The sequence below is a fragment of the Periplaneta americana genome, chromosome 2, assembly GCF_040183065.1.
Source record: "Periplaneta americana isolate PAMFEO1 chromosome 2, P.americana_PAMFEO1_priV1, whole genome shotgun sequence".
NCBI lineage: Eukaryota > Metazoa > Arthropoda > Insecta > Blattodea > Blattidae > Periplaneta > Periplaneta americana.
In genome coordinates, this window is record NC_091118.1 from 217,697,837 (window position 1) to 217,719,197 (window position 21,361).

The 21,361-nt window shown below is 35.5% G+C and overlaps 1 protein-coding gene across 2 annotated transcripts in view; it reads right to left on the reverse strand.

The window, feature by feature from the left end:
* Nucleotides 1-9,828: 9,828 nt before the first annotated feature.
* The window catches only part of LOC138695137 (ATP-dependent RNA helicase vasa-like), a 38,132-nt gene continuing 26,599 nt past the window's right edge, over nucleotides 9,829-21,361 (reverse strand). For both annotated transcript variants that reach the window (XM_069819564.1, XM_069819563.1), the window contains exons 10-12: nucleotides 20,947-21,119; nucleotides 13,693-13,797; nucleotides 9,829-11,015 (exon numbers count right to left, since the gene is read on the reverse strand). In XM_069819564.1, the coding sequence (XP_069675665.1) occupies nucleotides 10,944-11,015; nucleotides 13,693-13,797; nucleotides 20,947-21,119 (350 nt within the window). In that variant the 3' untranslated portion in view covers nucleotides 9,829-10,943. The remainder of the gene's footprint in view (nucleotides 11,016-13,692; nucleotides 13,798-20,946; nucleotides 21,120-21,361) is intronic.

The following is a 21,361-nucleotide window of genomic DNA, read 5'->3' on the forward strand; positions in this document are numbered from 1 at the left end:
TTTTGAAACAGTTCTTCACTAAATCCTCCAAGTAGATGTTGTATAGGGTAGGTGACAAAGGACATCCTTATCATACTCCTCTATACCTTAGGTCGAAATTGGAAGAAAGAAAAAAAATTTACTTTCAAAGAAAGATTTTGAAAAGAGTACAAGTAAACACATCTATTATTAAAATTCTCTCTTTCTTGCTTTTGCAGAATACTCATTGAACGTTGGGATGACTTACTACAGATTAGACATACTCTTCCCTTGTCAATATATACATTTCTACAGCATCTCAACATAAAGTAAAAATAGTGTATTATTTTAGGCTACATTAGGACTACATAAAATATCAAGGAATTGTATACCTGGATGAAAATTCATCAAAAGGAAACTTAGTGCTGATATTTACGTTACCTTCTGGGGGGGGGGGGGACCAGGAGTAAGGTTAGTATTTACTATAAATTACTGTATATTTTTAATTCTGCTAGTATGTTTAATAATTCATAAAAAAAATTCCCACTTTAAGGAAAATTTTCACGTTAAAAAAAAAGCCTTAAATTATTGAAACAGTATACAATTAAAAAAGAGCTAAATTGAATATTTTTATAGTAGACTAAATGATATTGGGCTTAATGTGAGCTATTGCGATGCCACTATAAGAACGCAGGACTCCACTGGCCTCAGTCGAGTAATACTAGTCACCGATGTATGCAATGGAGGGGAAAGGAACTGGCTTAGTTCTCATAAGTGATGCCTTATTGGTGCCATGAGTTTCAAATCTCTCTTCGGACAGTTGCCTGACAATAGTAAATGACTTTTCTAAGTAGCTGCATTGGTCACTCACTAGAACAATGAGTAAAAATCGTCGGAAAAGCCACTAACTTCTATAATTTTTAATATATTAATAAATCGATTTTCATTATCATTAACTTCCTTGCCTTATCTCATATTAGTCATACTCCTCCTCGTCCTCTTCCACAATGCTTTCTCCTTTCTACGAGAATGTGTATTAGGTTAGGCCTACTGTGTCACGGTCACAAAGAATATGCAATTAGTTTTTCTCTATCACATATTGTTTAAAATTCATACTTCCCCCCCCCCCCTTAAGAACATAGACGCGATTGTGTAAAAAAATAATTCTAATTTATATTATTATGTACTATGTGGAGGACTTACCTTCAAGACTAGAAAGTGTAGCCTTACACCTTTGGTTAGAAAGGTATATGAACTGTATTTTGGATGTTATGTTGAGTACCAAAATAAGTCATGGACACCTTGTATATGCTGCAATTCATGCTTCAGAAACTTGAGAAATAAGCTATAAGTTAAATGTAATGTAATGAAATTCACTGTACCTGTGGTTTGGTGAGAACCCCAGGATCACATAGCTGATTTACTTCCCTTAGATAAACATAAAAGATTTCACTTCAAAATTCAAGACTGATCCAGTACCCTAATTTGCCTTCAGCCATTCGACCAGTTCCTCACAATGAGCATCTTTCTAGCACTACATTGTTCCAGAAGGAACACTGAATATCTCAGGTATGAGTCCTGTCGGACAGTCAGAATGTCAGCCATCTACATCATTTTTATCTTGTGATCACTAGAAGGCCTTCATGACTTTGTGAGGATTTAAATGGCAAGCAGAACTGTTAGGTCCAGACTGCAAGAAAGGAATCTTTTAGATAGGAATGTTATATTATTTAATTTAGAAAATGACTGAATCATTATATTTAATATTTTTCAGAGTGAAGGAATAATTTTTTGCTAAGATGTGAACAGCTTACTCCAGGCTTTGGGCCATGAACATTATCCAGAAGTCTGGCGATTGTTTACTGACTTCCTGTTTCTATCATATATGCTGTTCATTTGAGGTTATGAGCACAATACTAAATGCAAGTGGCACATATGTGAAGACCTGCAAGGTATTGGAATCTTACTCGGTATGCAGTGAGGTACACAAAATACTGTCGCTTGATGTGCGAGTGGATAACCACGACAAAGCAAACAATTACATCTGTAAACAATGGCCTGCAAGACAAAGCTTCATTCCTGGAGTCAAAAGCATTTCCCATGAACCACTTGTGAACCCCCACGATGTCTTCCTATCACCAATATACATTAAGCTTGGACTGATGGAGAATATTTGTGAAGACACTAGACACAGAAATACAAACCTTCATGCACCTCATGAATAAATTCCCAAAACTGACAAGGGAACCGTCCCAGGTCGTGTAGCTTGAATTTAATGAAAATGCGTATTTAAGCTAATATTCGTTTAAGTAACGTGGTAATAGTCATTTGTTTCGCTTTTTTCCTCGTTTACGAAAAATATTGACTTGAAAATCATTGCTACTATAATGCTTCTTGCGTGCACTCAGACCCTCATAGCTCCACGACACCGTACACAGCTCTCTCATTAATGCTCTAGTCAATCTGTTTTCTCTAACACACATTAATAAAGTAGTTGTGCAATTCATGGCATATTTCACTCATTCGTACATCGTTCAAATCAATAGGTATGCAGCTGGAAGTCTAGGAATATGACTGTACATATATAAATTGTAATTCGAAGGCTAGAAGAATATTTCAGGCATAAAATTATCTGTGAAAACGTTCCAAACACATTGCACGGTTGGAGTTTCATAATGACATGGAAATTCTGTTCTATATCAACAGTTTCATTCACCTGCCCTCAAAAATGCTAATATATGCGTGGTAGAGGTGTGGGTATGTGATGGAAAAACATGCGAGAAAGTTTGATAATGTTCTTGCAACAATGTTGTATGTTGTGTGTATTTTACAGAAGTGTGTGAAAACGAGCCTACATAAAATGTTTGTATTCTTCAATGGTTCCTTCTCCCAACCACTTCATTTCGAATCCCACTATTTAAGGTGAGGAACAGAGTTAATAAATACTTTAAATTCAAATTGAATTTGTATTTTAGCAAGAGTCCTGTATTAATGTGAGTTAAGAGACAATGAAAATAAACTAGAGCATTAATACAAGAGCTGTGATACGGTGTAGCGGAACTATGAGGATCCAAATGCGCATACGAAGTGGCAATGGCATAGGTAGCATCGTTTTTCAAGGCACTGTATTTCGTAAACAAGGAAAAAGGGAAACAAACGATTATCACCATGTTACTTAACAAACGAAAATTAGCTTAAATATGCATTGTCATTAAATTCAAGCTACACGACCTGGGACTGTTTCCTTGTAAGTGATCCAAAGATTAAGGAAGAAATGTTTATTGGTCCACAAATAAAAGCAGTCATGCAAGATGAAGTCATCGAATATGAACTATTGAAAGTGAAAAAAATGTCCTGTTGTACATTTAAATCAATATATATATATATATATATATATATTATTATTATGTTATTTTACGCTTTAGCAACAGCTTAGGTTATAAATCAATATTCACAAACTTTCTCCAAAATAGAAATCTGTAGATTATAAAGTTATTGTAAGTGAAATGTTACACTATGTTCATGTTATGACATACAATATGTCCTTCAAGCTATATTTTGTGGACAGTCATCTGTACTTGTTTCCCAGAAAACTTCACTGGAAGATGGAATGCAAGTATGTTCGGTGAATACTGTTGGACAATCATCATAGATACCCCAAAACCCACCTCAAGCACAACTCGTTAAGAAAGCCATTTTAATTTTTCTGCTTTGTAAATTTTTTCATTTTTTTTTTTTGTTAGTCCGTGAAACAAACGTAAGCAAAAAAGTGTTTTTACAATGACAATGGTGTATGTTATTTTAGAAATGAATTCAGCGCATCTCATTTTGTTACTATCACAGTTTCACCCAAAGGACAGGAAAAAAGTTTAAATTGTTGCACAGTGTTATCCGTAGAGACAGATCCAACATGTGTGACAATGGTCTGTTCCAATCTTCCCAATGAGAGTACAGTCTTAGAAAAAAGTTTTGACGCACAGACTCTTTATAAGTCCTGGAAAGAGGCACTGCGCATGATCAGACGAGTGACCTGGTTCACAAGAGTAGGACTAGTTGAGGCAGTGAAATCAGTTTTGTTTTGTGGTATGTCGTCCTTTAGTAGTTAAAACAAGTGCCAGGGAAACGAATTCAGCGTAAATAAGCAGTGCGGTAAAGACTGTTAACAAATAAAGTAGTAAATTAATTTAACAAATACAGAAAAAAAAAAGAAATGCATGACAATTTGTCATTGAAGATCGTCTTTTATCTAGAAGAGAAATGTAGTATATTAATATGTCTCCAATAGTTATGAATGGTTATAAGAATTTATATAAGGTACATTGAAAGTTATATATATATATATTAAAAAACTTGGTTGATATTTGAAAACTTGTATATATTAAATCTTACAGACCTGTTACTAAATCTACGTATTACTCTGTGAAGAAATTTATTAAATCTACATACTTAGGCTTCAACAAACAAAATTTGATAACTCAATCCCAAGGGAAAAAATGGAACTCTCTGCATCAAAATCCACAGTTAATTTCCGATTTACCACGAAAATCGTCTGTAGCTGCATTTAGATTGGCAATAGGCCATGACTGTTTGGCCAAACACCTGCATAGAATTGGAATATATCAGTCCCCTAACTGCCCATTGTGCAACTCAAACCAAGAAATGGATTCGGAACACCTCAAAATCTGTGCTTCAGTGGCTGGTCATGATAATATCTTTGAAAAATATTGGAGTGCAATATTGGAGGTCAAATGACTTTATTGTCAAACACCTGGCATTAGAAAACAACAACATATTACATCTTGGGGCTATAAAGTAAAATTCAGTAATATCAATACACGAAAGTGTATAAGGTTTTAGTTTTAAAGTATTGTGAATATTATGTAGTATGACGTTATAAAACATTTAGTCATTGTTGAATTGGGTAATTGAGATAGTTATTAAATTACATCAAATCTAAGAGTGTATTATAAGAACATTGACGAAAACATTTATACAAATAATTAATTATAGTTATGTAATATAAAGGAATTATACCTTGTATATGGCATGTTAAGACAGACTGAAAAATAATAAAACTATTTAATTGGGTTACTAAGACTTATCTGAAAAAATCTCTCTCTAAAAAAAAATCCTTCACATTTCTGCTTTTCGATCCACCAAATTAAGGAATGTCAGTTTGTATTATGAAGTCAGGGGGAGCGACACAGTGCAGATTGTCCCGTTGTGCATCCTGTGGAGTAGCAACTAGTGGTGGAGAGAACATTTATCCTCTGCTCTCAGTAGCTTTTTAATGTGCCAGCTGATATAAACAGCAATAAAAATGAAATACAAATGTTTGGTATAGACTTGCAAAACATAGATTACCGGTAAAAATTTTCAGTAATAAAATTTGTCACAATCTCGAAAGTCAATTAGTTGAATGTTTTTTTTTTTTTAAATCCAATGCCACCAGGTTGTCTTTTCGACATTTCTGGTCTTCTCTCCTGGCCATGGCTTAGTTGTAACCCACTTCTGAGGTTGGGGCGCCTGGAAGGCGGAGTTACATTACCCCGATGATGTGACAGGATGATTATGATAATGTGGTACCAGGACTAAATCTAAACTTAACCTAAATTCCAGACCATGGACGAACACAGGAATTATCCCCTTTAAGGAAAAATTCCTGTGCTCTAACCGGGAATCGAACCCGGGACCTCATGAACTATAGCCAGAAGCTCTGACCACTAGACCATGAGGCTGAATGTTTGTGAGTTGGACAGTAATATCTTCCCCTTCACTGGTGATAGAGAGTGTGAGTAGAGGGGAAAGGCCTATCAACCAAATTGAAATTTGGATTTAATTAGGTTTCTACAGCTAAAGAAGCTTTTCACATCTGCGCTGGAATGAGGAAATTCTAATAGGAAAATTGTAATTTCACAAGTTCTTGGAAAGGGTTTCCACCTGTTAAATCACGGTAAATGTACACTCCACACCAAAATTTTACAGTGTAACTTCTATTTAACATGATTAAGATTTGTCTGTTTATAGTAAATTACACTAATATCTGGTTCACTAACAAACATTTTTGCAATGGAATCTTTAATTTGTTTTAAGTACTCCATAGGGATGAGAAGAAACATTCAGAAGCAATCCTCCAAGTCCTCCGCCTCTAATGTCTTCAGAATTCTCTCCATTACTTTCAACTGTTTCTATGAAATCAAATCGTTTTCCTTTCACAGCAAATTCAATAGAAAGACAGATAGAAATCTGCTGGGACCAATCAGGAGAATAGAGTAACAGTGCATTGTCCACTGTCATGCTGCTGGTTCCAAGAATTGTGTCAATTCCTTCTCACTTGTCCCCTCAACAAAATACTTCTGTAATACTGGTTTATTGTTTGGTCCTTACAAGCATAATTTTATTGTGTGATGAAGAATATTTTTGCTATGAGGACAATATCCACAATCCAAGGCTCATCACCATTTGGTTCTGACACACACCTTCCATTCGTCTGTCAGCAGTCTTAGTCAAGTCCTGCAGACAAACAATGCACATGAGGAATTTCGATAAAAACTACTTTGCCACATAGAAACACAAAATTTAGTTCATTTGCAATCTTCCTAATGATCTCACTGTACAAGTCCATACACTATCACCAGTCTTCGAACTCAAAGCACGTCCAGAATGGTGTTAACCACTTCTGTTCTCATTATCTCTCATACCTGGTGCAAACTGTGTTTCTTTGCATATACTTATCCTCAAGTCTTTTTAATATGCAAAAGCCGAAAACCTACAACAGCAATACACACACAAAATCTGTTCTGACCTTGCCAGAAAGTTCGTTTGGGATATTATTTATGTAGAGGATAGTTTTTTTCCTCCCACAACCTCAATTCTTTTTACAAAGAGTTTGTTAGTCACGAATATGTATCAGAAACTTTTCAACTGAAAGTACACATATGTATTTCAGTTAGTTTGTGTCTGCAATTCACTTGAAAACTGCCAAAAAAAAAAAAAAAAACATATTTGAGCGAATAATTCTATGGATCTAAGGCAAAATGTGATGTCATTTTTTGCAGTTTTCCAGGAGTGAGAATTTGAAGTGTAAACAACCGTACAAAACCATAGTAAACATGTTTCATAACAACGGGTTAGAGAGAAGATAATACAGCATGTCATCTTTGGCACAATAAAGATACACCAGGATGCACAACATACAGAAAAATCTCATTTTCGTCAAAAACTGACAATCACCTTTTGCCTTGGAACCACAGAATTCTTTCTTGTACTCACCTCAAAGTCCTGAAAAAGACGAATGCAGAGAATGAAGAGCTGATCACACACATTGTTCAGACGCTGCACGAGCACTTGTTGGTCAATATGCTAATGAGGAAACCTTCAACTGTCATGTTGAGATTCTTTTTCAAATTTTACACATTGAAAGGTCTTTTTACAACAAAAAATTAGCTCATTACCTACACTACCAGGCCCTTCTTTTGAAATAAGATGAGTAGTCTCATATTGAGTAGTATGCACACACTTCACCAGCACTTGATGTTTATGTTGCACCACAAGGATGGATATGATTTGCAAAATGTTGTCATACTCATCATTTTCAATTTATAAAACAATATTATTAAAATAAAACGAAATAATATTTTGATCTAGTAGACACATAATGAACACCCATTAGACGATTGCATTTATACAGGGATGTGAATGACCTTAAATATTCGATAATTAAGAGTGTGAAAAAAAAAATCCAAACAATGCTTTATTTATGTACGATAATAGGGAACATGCTTAATTTGTATGTACAGTCATCTTTACGCATTCATATACTCTACTATGTACCATCTTTAATTGAAGATATGCTGCTGATTTAACAGCTGATAATGGAGGTCTGGAAATTACAACACATTTAAAATAACTCTACAAATTAAAAAAAAAACAATAGAGATAAACAGAGTAACTATTATCGATTTATAAAAACTTGTACAGTTTTGAAGACAAGTCTGAAAAAACAGTATGATGTCATCTGTTCTCCCCTCAACACCCGTCACAAAAAGAGAAATCCAGGGCATTTTAAATTGTAATCACGAAATGAAACAATATTTCAAAACAGAATGACTTCGCACATACAGTAAACCACATTCAAAATATGCAAGAATTCACTTGATCACATAACTACACTGATATTAAGCTATCTGTGTATATGATAATTTAAACAATTTTGCTCACAATATGGGAATGACAATTGTATTATATGTAATAATTTTAACTGATGTAAATATGAATGCGTATATATATTTTCCATAAAAGTATACAAGTGTATAAACAGTATGTATATACTAGAATAAGTAAGTAAATAATAATAATATGTGGTTTATGAATCAACATGTGTGTGTGTGTGTCTAATGCTCTGGATTTAACAATGAAGTCATCATCCTTCTTGCTTCCCAATATTTTGATGGAAGGTCCACAAATGTCCTAAGAGTTTCACAATTAGCCAGGTGCTCCATCTCCATGTGCACAGTAAGCATTTAGGTGAATTCAGTACTCCAATACGATGGAGGTGTTTACTGAGGCAATCATGACCAGTAATCAATCTAAACATGGCCACGGCAGATTTTCGAGGTAGGTCAGGAATTAATTTTGGATCTTTGAATGATTCTTTCCATTTTGAATTTTGATGTTTTGCCTGTTCGCTGTTACTTATTCTTTTTATGACTCGCTTTATTGATTCATATGGGAACTTGAAATTTGTTTTTAAGTTGATATAAGTTCCTTTCTTTGCTAACATATCTGCTTTCTCGTTACCGTTCAGTCCGCAGTGGGCCGGGATCCATTGGAAGACCACTTTTTTATTTAGCATTTGAATTTGTTTTACCATGCAATGGATTTCTTTTAGTTTTTCCATTTTAGGGGATGTAGTTGAGCTGATGGACTGGATTGCAGCTTTGAAGTCAGACAGGATGACTATGTTTAGCCAAACAAATACATTTTGAAGTGATGTATAAATGGCTTCAACTTCGCCATCAAAATTTGTTGTGTTCTTGCCAAAATTTTTATAAAGAGAAAAGTATTGGCAAGTAGCTCCTGCTCCAGCTCCTTCATTTTGATCCATCAGTGTAAATGTACAAACAGTCCTTTTGTGGATATTATCTATTAATTGTTTGTAGGGCAATGGCTTTTGCTGTTTCTGGATTTCTGAATCAACATGTAAATAATAATAATTAGTTTGTATGATATTTATTTAACAAGTGGATGTAAAGCTGAACTCAATAACATAAACATAGTAAGGCGTAAAGATGCTGAATTGATATCAGTAGGAACACTGAAGATGGGATACGGGTTCGTTTATAAAGAGAACAAGTTATTAACTGTATAATCCACTCACCGTTTCTTTAACATTTCTCTCACGAAAATATTTCATAACAAGTCGAAGTACATTAATGGATTCAATGATATTGAAGACGTAATAAAACATGCATAGGTCTGCGTCAGTATGCGACAATGTGGAATCTTATACTAACTGAAATAAATACCTGCATGCATGCTTTTGCCTGATACGAGTTGGCCACTACAGGGAGGGGCGCTTCAGGCCTAGAAAAGCCAACCCTACGAGTACAGCCATTGGGCTACTCAAGTGATTTTCAATATTATCACACCTCCTTTTGTAGTTTACATAATAAGCCAATTTTTTGGTATTCGTTCTTTCATTCCAGCATCTTCCTATGTACGAAAATTGAATGAAATCCACAACATGACAGGTCTTTAAGATTCCCTTGTAAGGGGTGCCTATTTTCTGTAGGAAGAAAAGTGCTATTAACACAATACAACAAAATGAATTTCAGAATGGACAGGGAATAAGTTTGTCTTAAGACAGGCTTTAGAAAACTTGTTTTAATATGAAATTCAGAAATAAAACTTTACAGATTACATGTTGTGTCACAATTCTGACTACACTGCGAAATGGACACCGAGATGCATTATAAAAATAAACAATGTGGCATGGCCATAAGAATGCCACGAAAAGGAAAGCACAATAAGAACAGGGATAATAGGAAACTATGCAAAATAGCTTCTTTCTTTGAGCAACTTGCTTATAAAACATTTTATCAATCTAAGACAAGGTAAAGGGCAAGTACATGAGCATCACCCAACGAACCGATTCTTGCATAGCAACCCAGACATGTATTTGCTAACAACCAGCAAGTTCTGTGGAAGACTTTCCGAACTATGATTTCTTTCTTACATGAACATATGCATTTAAAAGAGTGCAATCAATTCTGAAGATCAGAAGAGCAATTTTTTTCAAGAATGCTCACATCTACATAAACAACAAACAATTAGATCTCAATCAATATCTGCGTCACCTTCATTCCTTGAGACGGAAACTTGAATTATGTCACTTCCTGAAAGTCGGTAGCATTTGCAAGTCACAAAGAATTATTTCAGCATTCACGTTTTTCATAAGTCAGTGGAAAATGAAAAATCTTCAAAACAAGAAAATGAAAGAAACTGATGAACTTCTATTAAAAATGCTATGCTTAATTTTTATCTTTCATTAATACAGAACATGTGAAATCTTGATTACTATAATTTCTTCCAGATAAAAAATCTTTAAATAAGCTATTTCTGAATTCAGGAACAAGGAAAATGTTGTATCTCTCGAAATTCCAGCTCCTATGGCACTTCTAGAAGACGAGATTCGATGTTGGTAATTAGAACACAAAATTTGTAGTAAGGCAATTTTCTAACTCCTGTAGCACTTCCAGAACTATAATTAATACACAAGAACTGTGGCAGTCTGTGAAGTCAAAGTTTCACTGTACTTACACACTGAACAAGTCCTGCTGCACTTTAACAAACTTGAAATTACCCCAAAATATGGTACGGCAATGTATAACATTAAATATCAGGAAACAAAAAGAGTGACACACAGTCACCCAACATGAATATTAATCCACAGCCAACGAGATTCACAATTTGTACTTTCCAGCTCACCAATCTTCTTCAGGTTCCAGAGGTTGGGGCTGCACATTGCTCCCTCCTGTGCTTTCTTCATTATCAAACTGAAACACAAATATTACCAAATGTGGGTCCTGGCACACTTACAGGCACCGGGCCTACTTTTTTCCACTCTCTCACACAACACTTTATTATTAAACTCAATCCAAGGGAATTACTGTACACTTTTAATACAAAGATGTCACCAATAAGCATTACGAAAATGTAATGAAGGGATCTCATCCCACTTCCCAGTAACAATCAAGATGAAGATGTTCCCTCCATCCTTCCTTCTGTGTATTTCACATATCATCGGTTTACAAGTCAAAAATATTGCTTCTGAGAAAAAGGGTTTGAAGTTTTTGACAAAACTGAATTCTCAAAATTAAGTTGTTTTCCTTTACGTGTATTTAATTTTCCATTTCTAAATTTATATACATTATATATGGGCCTACACCTTTTCTCAGAACTAATATTTTTGACTTAACGTGTTTTGCTTATAAATCGATGATATCATGTTCGTATATGGTCTGAAAAAAAAAATAATAAATCACAGGGGTGAAAGGACTTGCTGCCCCTCTGGATTTAGCGACTATTGGCACACCATGTGATTGTAACTGGCGATACATAGCAAGTGCATGGAGAGCAACAATTGGATAAATCACAGAAAAATCCTTCCAATCTGTATTTTTTTATCAACTGCCTCCAAAATTTTGCATTTTTACACTTTACATATATACTTTACAACAAAAGAATTTTTATGTATGATTCGCATGCGAAAACGAATCTTGCAGGGAAGTAAGAAGGCGATTTTTATCAGAATTGCAAGTGTGCCTGCTCCATGGAGAGGTACTGTGTGAAAACTGTAGAGATTCGGGATCTATTCTAAATAAGAAAACGAAGGATAAAAAGGCATGTCCTTACTGAGAATAAACTAGACGAAATTGGAAGCATACTCCTCAAAAATGCCTCTGACTTGCACAGGAAACAGAGATTTCGATACGTTCAGCAAACTCTTAAAATTGAAACCATACAAGGTCACTCTCGTCCACGAATTGCAGCCAGATGATCATTCAGTTACATTTCTGTAATTTATTGGATGTTGTGTAGAGTAATTGATCCACACTTAATATTCTTTTCTGAGTAGTATTGGTTCCATTTACATGGTCATATTTCGACACAAAATAACAATATTGGAGCACAGATAAACCAGATTTTATACATGAAACTCCCTTGCATGACCAGAAAATCAGAGTATGGTGCGCAGCAAATGCATAGAGTAACAATCGACTGCGCGCGCATACAGCTGATGAGTCATTACATTTTTTAAGATGGGGTAATTAGCAAGTGATTATGGTCCACATAGTCCTTGATCTCTACGTGATTTGTATTTATTGGGAAATTTGAAAAATAAAGTTTATGAAACAAACTCCCACACATTAGAAGAACTGAAAGATATGAGGTGAAAAATTGAATCAATTTCGGAAGATGAACTGATGTGTATGAATGGCAATTTCCTAAGAATATCATAAATGTGTGAATGTAGCAGGACAACATTTCTAACATCTCCCATCGTAAGGTATGTGCTTATTTTTATTGTAATTGAATCAGTTGCAAGGATATTTTATCCGATCGCTGGGAGTTGCTGCTGTAACCAAGAAGGGCATTGTAGGCTGTAAGTAATGTGCTCAACTTCAAGCTCTGCAAGTATGTATAAAGACTAGTGACTTTCTTTACACAGTCTGTAGCTGATTCTCAACTGATGGATAGTTCCGAATATCTCCAAGATCGAAAAAGATTTTTGGTAGATAATTTTCAAAGGCTTCCTTTGTTCTATTTACAACAAAACCAGACCAGACCATCAATAATGGAACGTTTGAAACACAACACAAGGAATACCATATGAACCGAGTGCAGAAAACAAAGATATGGAAACATGGGAGAATTAAAGAAGTTAACACTTCCTACTGTATGGCTGCTAAATTTCTTGTATGAACAGAAGTGATACTACCTACAAAAGAGAAAGCTTTAAGAAAATGAGCATGTCGACGAAAAATAAATAAATAAATCGAAGGACATTGTGGAGCATGTCGACTCCATTCCATTTTACAAAATGCTTCCACTCTGGTGCAGGAAATACACGAGGCAGCAGAGAACAAACAAACTGTCAGTATTGAGATCAAAATGCAAAACAAAGATCGGTAAATTAAGTCTGCAACTACTGAGTGCCAAAAGGGATACAGAGAAAAGTTTTCTGAATCAGAATTCTTAAATGCACAACTTTCAAAATACAGAAACTGTTCTTCTTGTCCACTCTTTGTATAATAATTTGGGATAAAAATTGTCATCGATTTTATACAGAAACATGTTATTTAATATTAATTGAGTTTACTTGTACAGCAACATACAATGTACTTATATCATACATATGGGCTTACTTGTGTCTGATGATGGCTCCATAGAGCCGAAAACGTTCAATTGATATATTATGTAACAAAATATTGTATAACCAATATACTTGTTAAATAAGGATAAGCATAGACGGCACATGAAATAAATTTTAATTGTCACTAATAATAATAAAAATTGTAGTTCTGTAACTGGCTACAAGCCACACAGAAGAGAATACAGACAATAAATGAGCTCTGGGGAGTATGATTGGAGGTAGACCTAAGGGCTCCTCAGAACTCTCTTAAGGTGGAGGAAAAGGACTCGACCGCCACCACCAGGCACCTTCCTTACCTTTCGGAAATCTCTTCCTCCAAAGTGACCTGGACGGGAGGACCCATATGAAGACCCAGAACTGGAAGCATCTTTCTCCAGCCAAGATGGTATTTCCTGGTTAGCCTGCAATGTCACAACACACCAAGTTTCGTTTTTTAATTAGTAACGTCACTTTTTGAACAATACTGTTTTTATAATATGATTTCTGGCCTCCCTCAAAGCAGCTCCTGCTCAGAGATCAGAATGAGTGATTATTTTAAATTAGAAAACCTAAAATCTGAATAATTTCATTTTGAAGTGGAGTTGTTGTTTTCTAATGCCAGGTGTTTGACAATAAAGTCGTTTGACCTCTTGCACTCCAATATTTTTCAAAGATATTATCATGGCCAGCCAATGAAGCACAGATTTTGAGGTGTTCCGAATCCATTTCTTGGTTTGAGTTGCACAATGGGCAGTTAGGGGACTGATATATTCCAATTCTATGCAGGTGTTTGGCCAAACAATCACGGCCTGTTGCCAATCTAAATGCAGCTACAGACGATTTTCGTGGTAAATCGGGAATTAACTGTGGATTTTGATGCAGAGAGTTCCATTTTTTCCCTTCCCTTCCCTTGAAGTGGAAGTAAACAATGTCCTCAACACTGAACCCTCCAGACACGTGCACTACTACCTGTCCTGAGTCTCTTGCTATCAGTTTTCAATCCCCTCGGCACCCTCTATAGAGGATTCCATGTTAAGAAAAAGCATTGGTCTTATGGGCCTTGTCCAATACACTGTTCTCGCAAGGTGCCTCCGTTATAAGAAAGAGTCTCACTCTCTGCATAACACGTATAACAAGTCCGCTCAAATGATAAAAAACTCTATTAATGCCATAATGATTCCTGAAAAAACATACATTAATGTTTTATACACATTATAACTAAACTTCGGACATTTAGGCCAATAACCAACTTTTAGGCACTTCAAATATGAAATAATAAAAAATTGGCATTAAAATACAGTTTAGGCACTTAAAAATACAATTTCAGGCAGTCAGAAATACGATTTTAGGCACCTAAATATTTTTACCCACTCAACCTACAATAATTATAACGATACAAATAATTAGTACAACGCTATACAGTGATAAAATTATTGTGGTTGAATTATGAATAATCAACTTCTTATAAATGAATTCATTGGTCCCATTGCTCCATATGGCTGCTGATATTACAATTAAACTAATTAATTTCTTATTAACACATTACTCGTAATTGTCCTGCAAAGGACATAATGATCATGTAGGCCTAACTTTACCTTTTGTTAGTTTTCCTCTCATCATCATTCCACAACTAGGGTTCAGGACCCCACCATCCACACAACATATTGTAATTACGACTTAATTTTCTGTAGTATGGTCACAAAAATACACAAACTTTACAATGTGCAACAGATAACATATTACTACGACACAATTACACAAGAGAATCACTTCGTTACTTCATCCTTACTCTTAAACTAGTCATATTTTCTGAAGATGAAATTTTTTTCAGCATCCGATATTCATGAAAATGCAAGCATGACATGTCTTCAAAATTATACTGAACCATCAGAATTGCTCTAATGGATTCAATTTTCAGCCTATTCCTGTTATCTGTCCATGGCATATTCCACACATGCATTGTGGGCAGGTAAACAGAAATAGAACTGGGCAATTTTTAGTAATTCTGAATGTTGCTCACTAGGATGTATCGAATTTTTCTTTCTTTCTTTCTTTCTTTCTTCCCCCCCCCCCCCGAAAAATGGAGGTGGCTAGTGCGGAAAAGTTACGACTTGTGGCAGAAAGACTGTGGAAAAAAAGAAAATAGTAATCTGATAATTTCCTGTGTCTCCACATCAGCTTCGCTTATATCTTTAAATGGAACTCTCTGCATCATAATCCACAGTTAATTCCCGATTTACCACGAAAATCGTCTGTAGCTGCATTTAGATTGGCAACAGGCCGTGATTGTTTGGCCAAACACCTGCATAAAATTGGAATATATCAGTCCCCTAACTGCCCATTGTGCAACTCAAACCAAGAAATGGATTCGGAATACCTCAAAATCTGTGCTTCATTGGCTGGTCATGATAATATCTTTGAAAAATATTGGAGTGCAAGAGGTCAAATGACTTTATTGTCAAACGCCTGGCATTAGAAAACAACAACAACATATCTTTAAATTTACTGAGGGCTCACCACTGCACTTCCACCCACTTGTAGTAGTTAGTTTTACACTGCATAGTCAGACTCCATTTCAAAACACGGCACTTCTTACCTTGACTGCAGTCTTCCTCGAGTGTAGCAATCTCTAGCTTCTTATCTGCATCAGTTGCCACTCAACACATCTGAGTGTGACGTGCAGATCTGCAACTTGTCGCAATCAGAGCACACTTCTCATCGACGCTGAAGGTAATACAAGCAAGCCGAGCAGCAGGCTATATCAAAAGCCTACCCATGTGCCTTCGTTTGTGCGATTTCAGAATATTCTGATATTTACTACGGTACAATTTTACCATTTCCACTACTCTACACTTGCTGATGGTAGGAAGACATGCTGTTTTGCAAACTCCGATAAATCTGATGGCAGTTGCATGAGCGATGTCTTTTACTGAAGGGCGTTTTCCACTCAGTTCGTTTGTTTTTAATTCTCTGATCTAAATAAAATGTGTTATCATATCCTTATAGGTTGGAAGTTGCGACTCTCTTATCAGACCTGGTGTACCGAACAAAGGACTCATCAACACAGCGAGTACAGAATTCTTTTCTTCCACTTATGACAACACGGGGCATAAAAGCTATTACATCCATAACTAAACCACTAGCATGATACACCACTTCACAGGAACAACAGCGTACAAACCTAGCCAGCAGAGCCTATTAAATGCAACGTTACCCTGACTGTCAGCATCCCTCTCATCCCTCACTCCACCCTATTAACAAACAGGCCAGATGCTTCCCTCCTTGTACTCTAGTTGCTTACTTTTAACAGATCTAGCTGTATAGGTGCGCAGACTGTCGTAACAAGTTTTACAAGTATGCGTTATAAATTCGAATTTTCAGTATTGATGTGGAGACACAAGATATTGACTATATTTATTTTTCTTTATCCTGCTGTCTTTCTGCCACAAGTCGCAACTTTTCCGCTGGCCACCTTCAGTTTTCAGCCTACTGCTCACCACTTTTACAAGAACCATCCATTTAGCACTAACTAGTTTCTGCATTAAATTATTGTCAGGTTCATTCAGTGTTTCGTTCACAAACGTTATTAAACACAGTGATTGATTGAGTGCTACTGAGTCATCAACTTTGTAACCATGGTTCAATAAGTATTTAACAGTGCCTTCTATATGTCCACCCACCCCAAGTTGGTACTTCCTCTAAGGGCAACTTAAAATTCAGGACATCAGCTGATTTGTTGAAAATTGGGCGAGACACTTCTCCACGCACTAAAATACAGGAAAGTCAGGACGTATGACTACCCTATGCACAACACCCAGGCCTCCAAACAAATACAAAATGGCTGATAGTTGTACACATTTATGTTCAATGAAGGCTATTACTCCTACACGAAAAATTAAAAACACATATTAACAAAATATAAAGGCATTCTTTTTTACTCTAAAACCTTAAAATAACTCATAATGGAGAAAAATAGGTATTTTACGCACCATAAAGCCCATTCCAAATGTTAACACTTTATGTAAAATGTGAAGCTATTTCAGCAGTGCTAGTTTATTCCTGCAGAAAAAATAGATATTTAGCTTAAAATCCAAGGCCTAATTATGGCATATTACAAGTATGTATTTCTAAAGATCGCAGACAATGTTGTACGTGTTTTAACAGTGCAAAATTTTGGCCTTAAGTGTACCACTCTTCCTTGTCTATTAAATTCCACAGCGGGATGTTTGGTAAGAAAGCGGAAGGTTATTCCACCAATTTAGGTGTTACCCAGTTAATTGCAAATTAAACATATGGTAATTTTAGAGGTGTAACAATATTTTAGTGCATGAAATCAATCTAGTTCTCAATAAAATTGTGTTCAATGAATTCAAGAGAACTAATTAATTCCCAATTCTCAAGAAAATATTTATAAATAGCTTATGGAATAGCCCCCATATGTTCAATGCTTTTTTTCTTAACGTGGAATCCTCTGTACAAAAGCTTTTTGTGTACCAACAGTGATATCTGTCATACACTCTTGATTTTATGGTATGTTCTGTATTCATCCAAATAATATATTTGTATTCCTTCTTGCATCTGAGAAACACGCGGCACTATCAGATAAGATCTTACATTGCAGAAGAGCTGTAAAAAAAAGACCAAGATATGTGAGGAAGTCCACGGTCTGGCCACAAGCAGTAGTTCACCCAAACAGCCTGACTGCTTTCAGAGAGAACAGCAAACAGGGACTTATTCTGGATCATCAGTCCGATCTGAGCATCACAGAGGTCAACCAAGGAAAGAAAAATATATGCGTCTAAAATTTCCTATTATACATTCAAATATCATCTTCAGAAGCAAGCAGTACCATAGCTCAACAGTTCGCAGATTCGCAGAGGCAGCTCGATCTACCCATGAAATAGTCATTATGACTTTGGGGTCGACTAGAATTTGGAGGAATCACCTCTATACCGAAGGAAATCTTTCACTTGATAAAACTTATCACCAATTATTTAAAAATCAATGTCATTTACATATTTAATTATACATACATACATGTGTTCTGCCTATTTTGTCTCCACGCAGATACTGAGAAACTTGTCTGGAACTCCTTTGCTACATCTCAGATTTATTAGTTACCGTATGAAATGAAAATATGATCCATTTACACAGTACACATTTTTTAATCTGACAATGCTTTGAACTGTATTGCTAAGATGATGTGAGATCTTTGGGTTTGAGCATCATGTCATTCCATATTTCAATGCATAATCGTCATCACGTAATGGACGCACTCTTGTTTATAGACAAAGTGACCAGAACTTCAAAATTTCACCGCATAATTGTTGCACGAACATTTCTGTTAATCACAATCAAGAATATTACCAATATTTAAAATAACTTGCTGCCACTGCAACACAAAACACCTTTACACCGTTACAGTGGTGGCCACTGATGAAAGTGCATGGCGAGATGTTAGCACCACGGCAATGGCCATAAATGCCTTCATCTCAATAGTTGTTGGTTGTGCAAATACTTTTGTGCGAGATCGTGCGTATTTGCTTGCTTTCTGCACAAAACCAATATGCGGTAAGTGTGAAATACCACATTCAGTATTCCCAACGTAACACACAACAATTTCCCTCTTCTTACGGCTTAAGCGCCATATTCATTTTACTGCTTTAGGCTTTAAACATATTATTTTTAGAGACGTTTAACATAGTAATAATTATAAATTGGAAACTTACCACTGCAATTTCACCTAAATTGCACTGTTAATTATTGTTTTTAAATATTTGCAAAAATTAAGTAAACTCTACTACTCCACTAAAGTTATTGCATTCGTGATGCAAGTAACATTAAGGAAGCCGTGAAAAAATCAACAATTCCAGATGCCGATGTTATTACTGCAATATGTTATATAAATAATTTTCTTAAAGTATGAAAATGAAAAATAAATCATTACATAACCTCACCGTTTGTTTTAAGTTCGCATTTATAGACTGGGGGGAAAAAAAAAGACAGACGTATATCACAGCCTGCTGGAGTATAGTAAACACAGAAAACATTTTATAGGAACAATGTTGAAGATAGATATATTTGTTTTCCAAAGTTGCCGTCATTGAACAGAAACCAAGATGGAGATTTCATTGCAACTAATTAGAAATTCCTCTTTCAGGTATGTAATAAACGATCTTCGCACAAAATAATGTACGATACACGAGCGGTATGTTTGTTTTCATGTTCTCGAAAATTAAAAAAGCTCAACTACGTTTCACTTTTTCAATCTTTTCCTCGAACATGAAAACATCAACATACCGCTCTTGTAATGCATATTACTATTTTTAGGCCTAGACCAATCATCTTTCCAGTGTAGCAGATGTACTGGTACATGTGATTCAACAATACTGTGAATGTTTAAAAAAAAAATGTTTTTAATTCAATAATACCGCAGTAATTTTTAAAGACATTATTCACATTATGGTTCCAGCATCCCTCTTTCCCCTTCGATTCACGCACTCTCTCCCATTATATGGAAGCTGATCACAACCAATCGGCCATTTTAATTTATTCTTCACATAATGGTTGCACTGTGTATTTTCACTAGAAAAAAAAAAAGGGCATTAAAAATGCTACAATTATGCGATGAAATACAGAATGTGCAGGAACATTCACAGTTTCACAAAGTTACATATCAACAAGTAAAATTCATCTCGATAACATCTCTTCTTGGAACCTCCAAAATAAAGTATGGCTACTGAATAGAAAGACGTCAAGCACGGTGTTGCCTTACACATCATGCAGACAAGCATATGCTACACTGATCCATGTTTTCATTTCTTCTAAGTGCTGCCCATCTCGCAATGACAATTTGTTTCTTGTTCTCAGTAAAGAACCATACATGAAATGGAAGCCATTCGAAATTGCTTCTTTCTTCAACTTTTCTTTTAACAAAATCCGAGTGTAATACAATCAGTTATATCTAATATCACGCCAAATACTGTGTTAATTTGAATAATTATAAAATTATAAGAACTTCAGACATAACCAAGTTACCAAAATAGTTTATCAACAATTGGTTAAAGAATATAAGCTACTTCCATCACTTGCTCCATACAATACCATCCATAGTCACTGTACTCTACAGATTACAATAAACTACAGTGTTAGTTGATATGTAGAAAATAGATCCTATACCAAACTAGCCATCAGCAAGCAACGGGGAGGGGGGAAGTGTGCAGAGAATCTGAACTTCAGAAGTACTCAGTCTGCTTGAATGAAACTTCACATTATTTCAATTCCAAATCAACAATATTTGCATTGTAACAGAAAACAGAACTTACTTCTCAATACACACTTCCTCTTCCATTCCATTCATTATTCTGTTAATCTTTCCACTTCTATTTCTTGTTTCTGAGATACTTTTCCTTATTGTTCCCATTCACTTACATTTACTGACTTTAACTATGCGCACTTTTTTCTATTTCATTTTTTGTCACTTCAGCATCTACCAGAGAGGCAGGATACTAATCTATGAAACACTGATTCGTTACTGTTCGCCACCTGATGGTACATGGAGATTATCTCACCTGTTTCAGAATCTTAACGAGGTCTTTAGCCAAGATAGAATCGACATCTGGGTCATAGAAACTCGTAGCTTTACCCCTGTTGCCAACACGCCCCGTCCTTCCGATGCGATGAACATACTCGTCAATACTCTTAGGCAGATCATAGTTCACAACATGTGCTACATTCTTGATATCTGAAAGTGCACAAGGAATTAAGTAAATGCAGGGAAGAGTCCACTGCAATAAATATTGCATCACGACATTGTCTGCTAGAAACCTATATTACTTGGCAGGTAATATTCTCTGTGCATGTTTTCTGTTTTCATTACTAAACATTCCTGACATCATCTAGAACAACAGCCCTCTAGAGGTCATAAGTACACTGAAAATAAGGTAATTAAAATTTTGAAAATAATTTTATAAAAATTTCAAGATG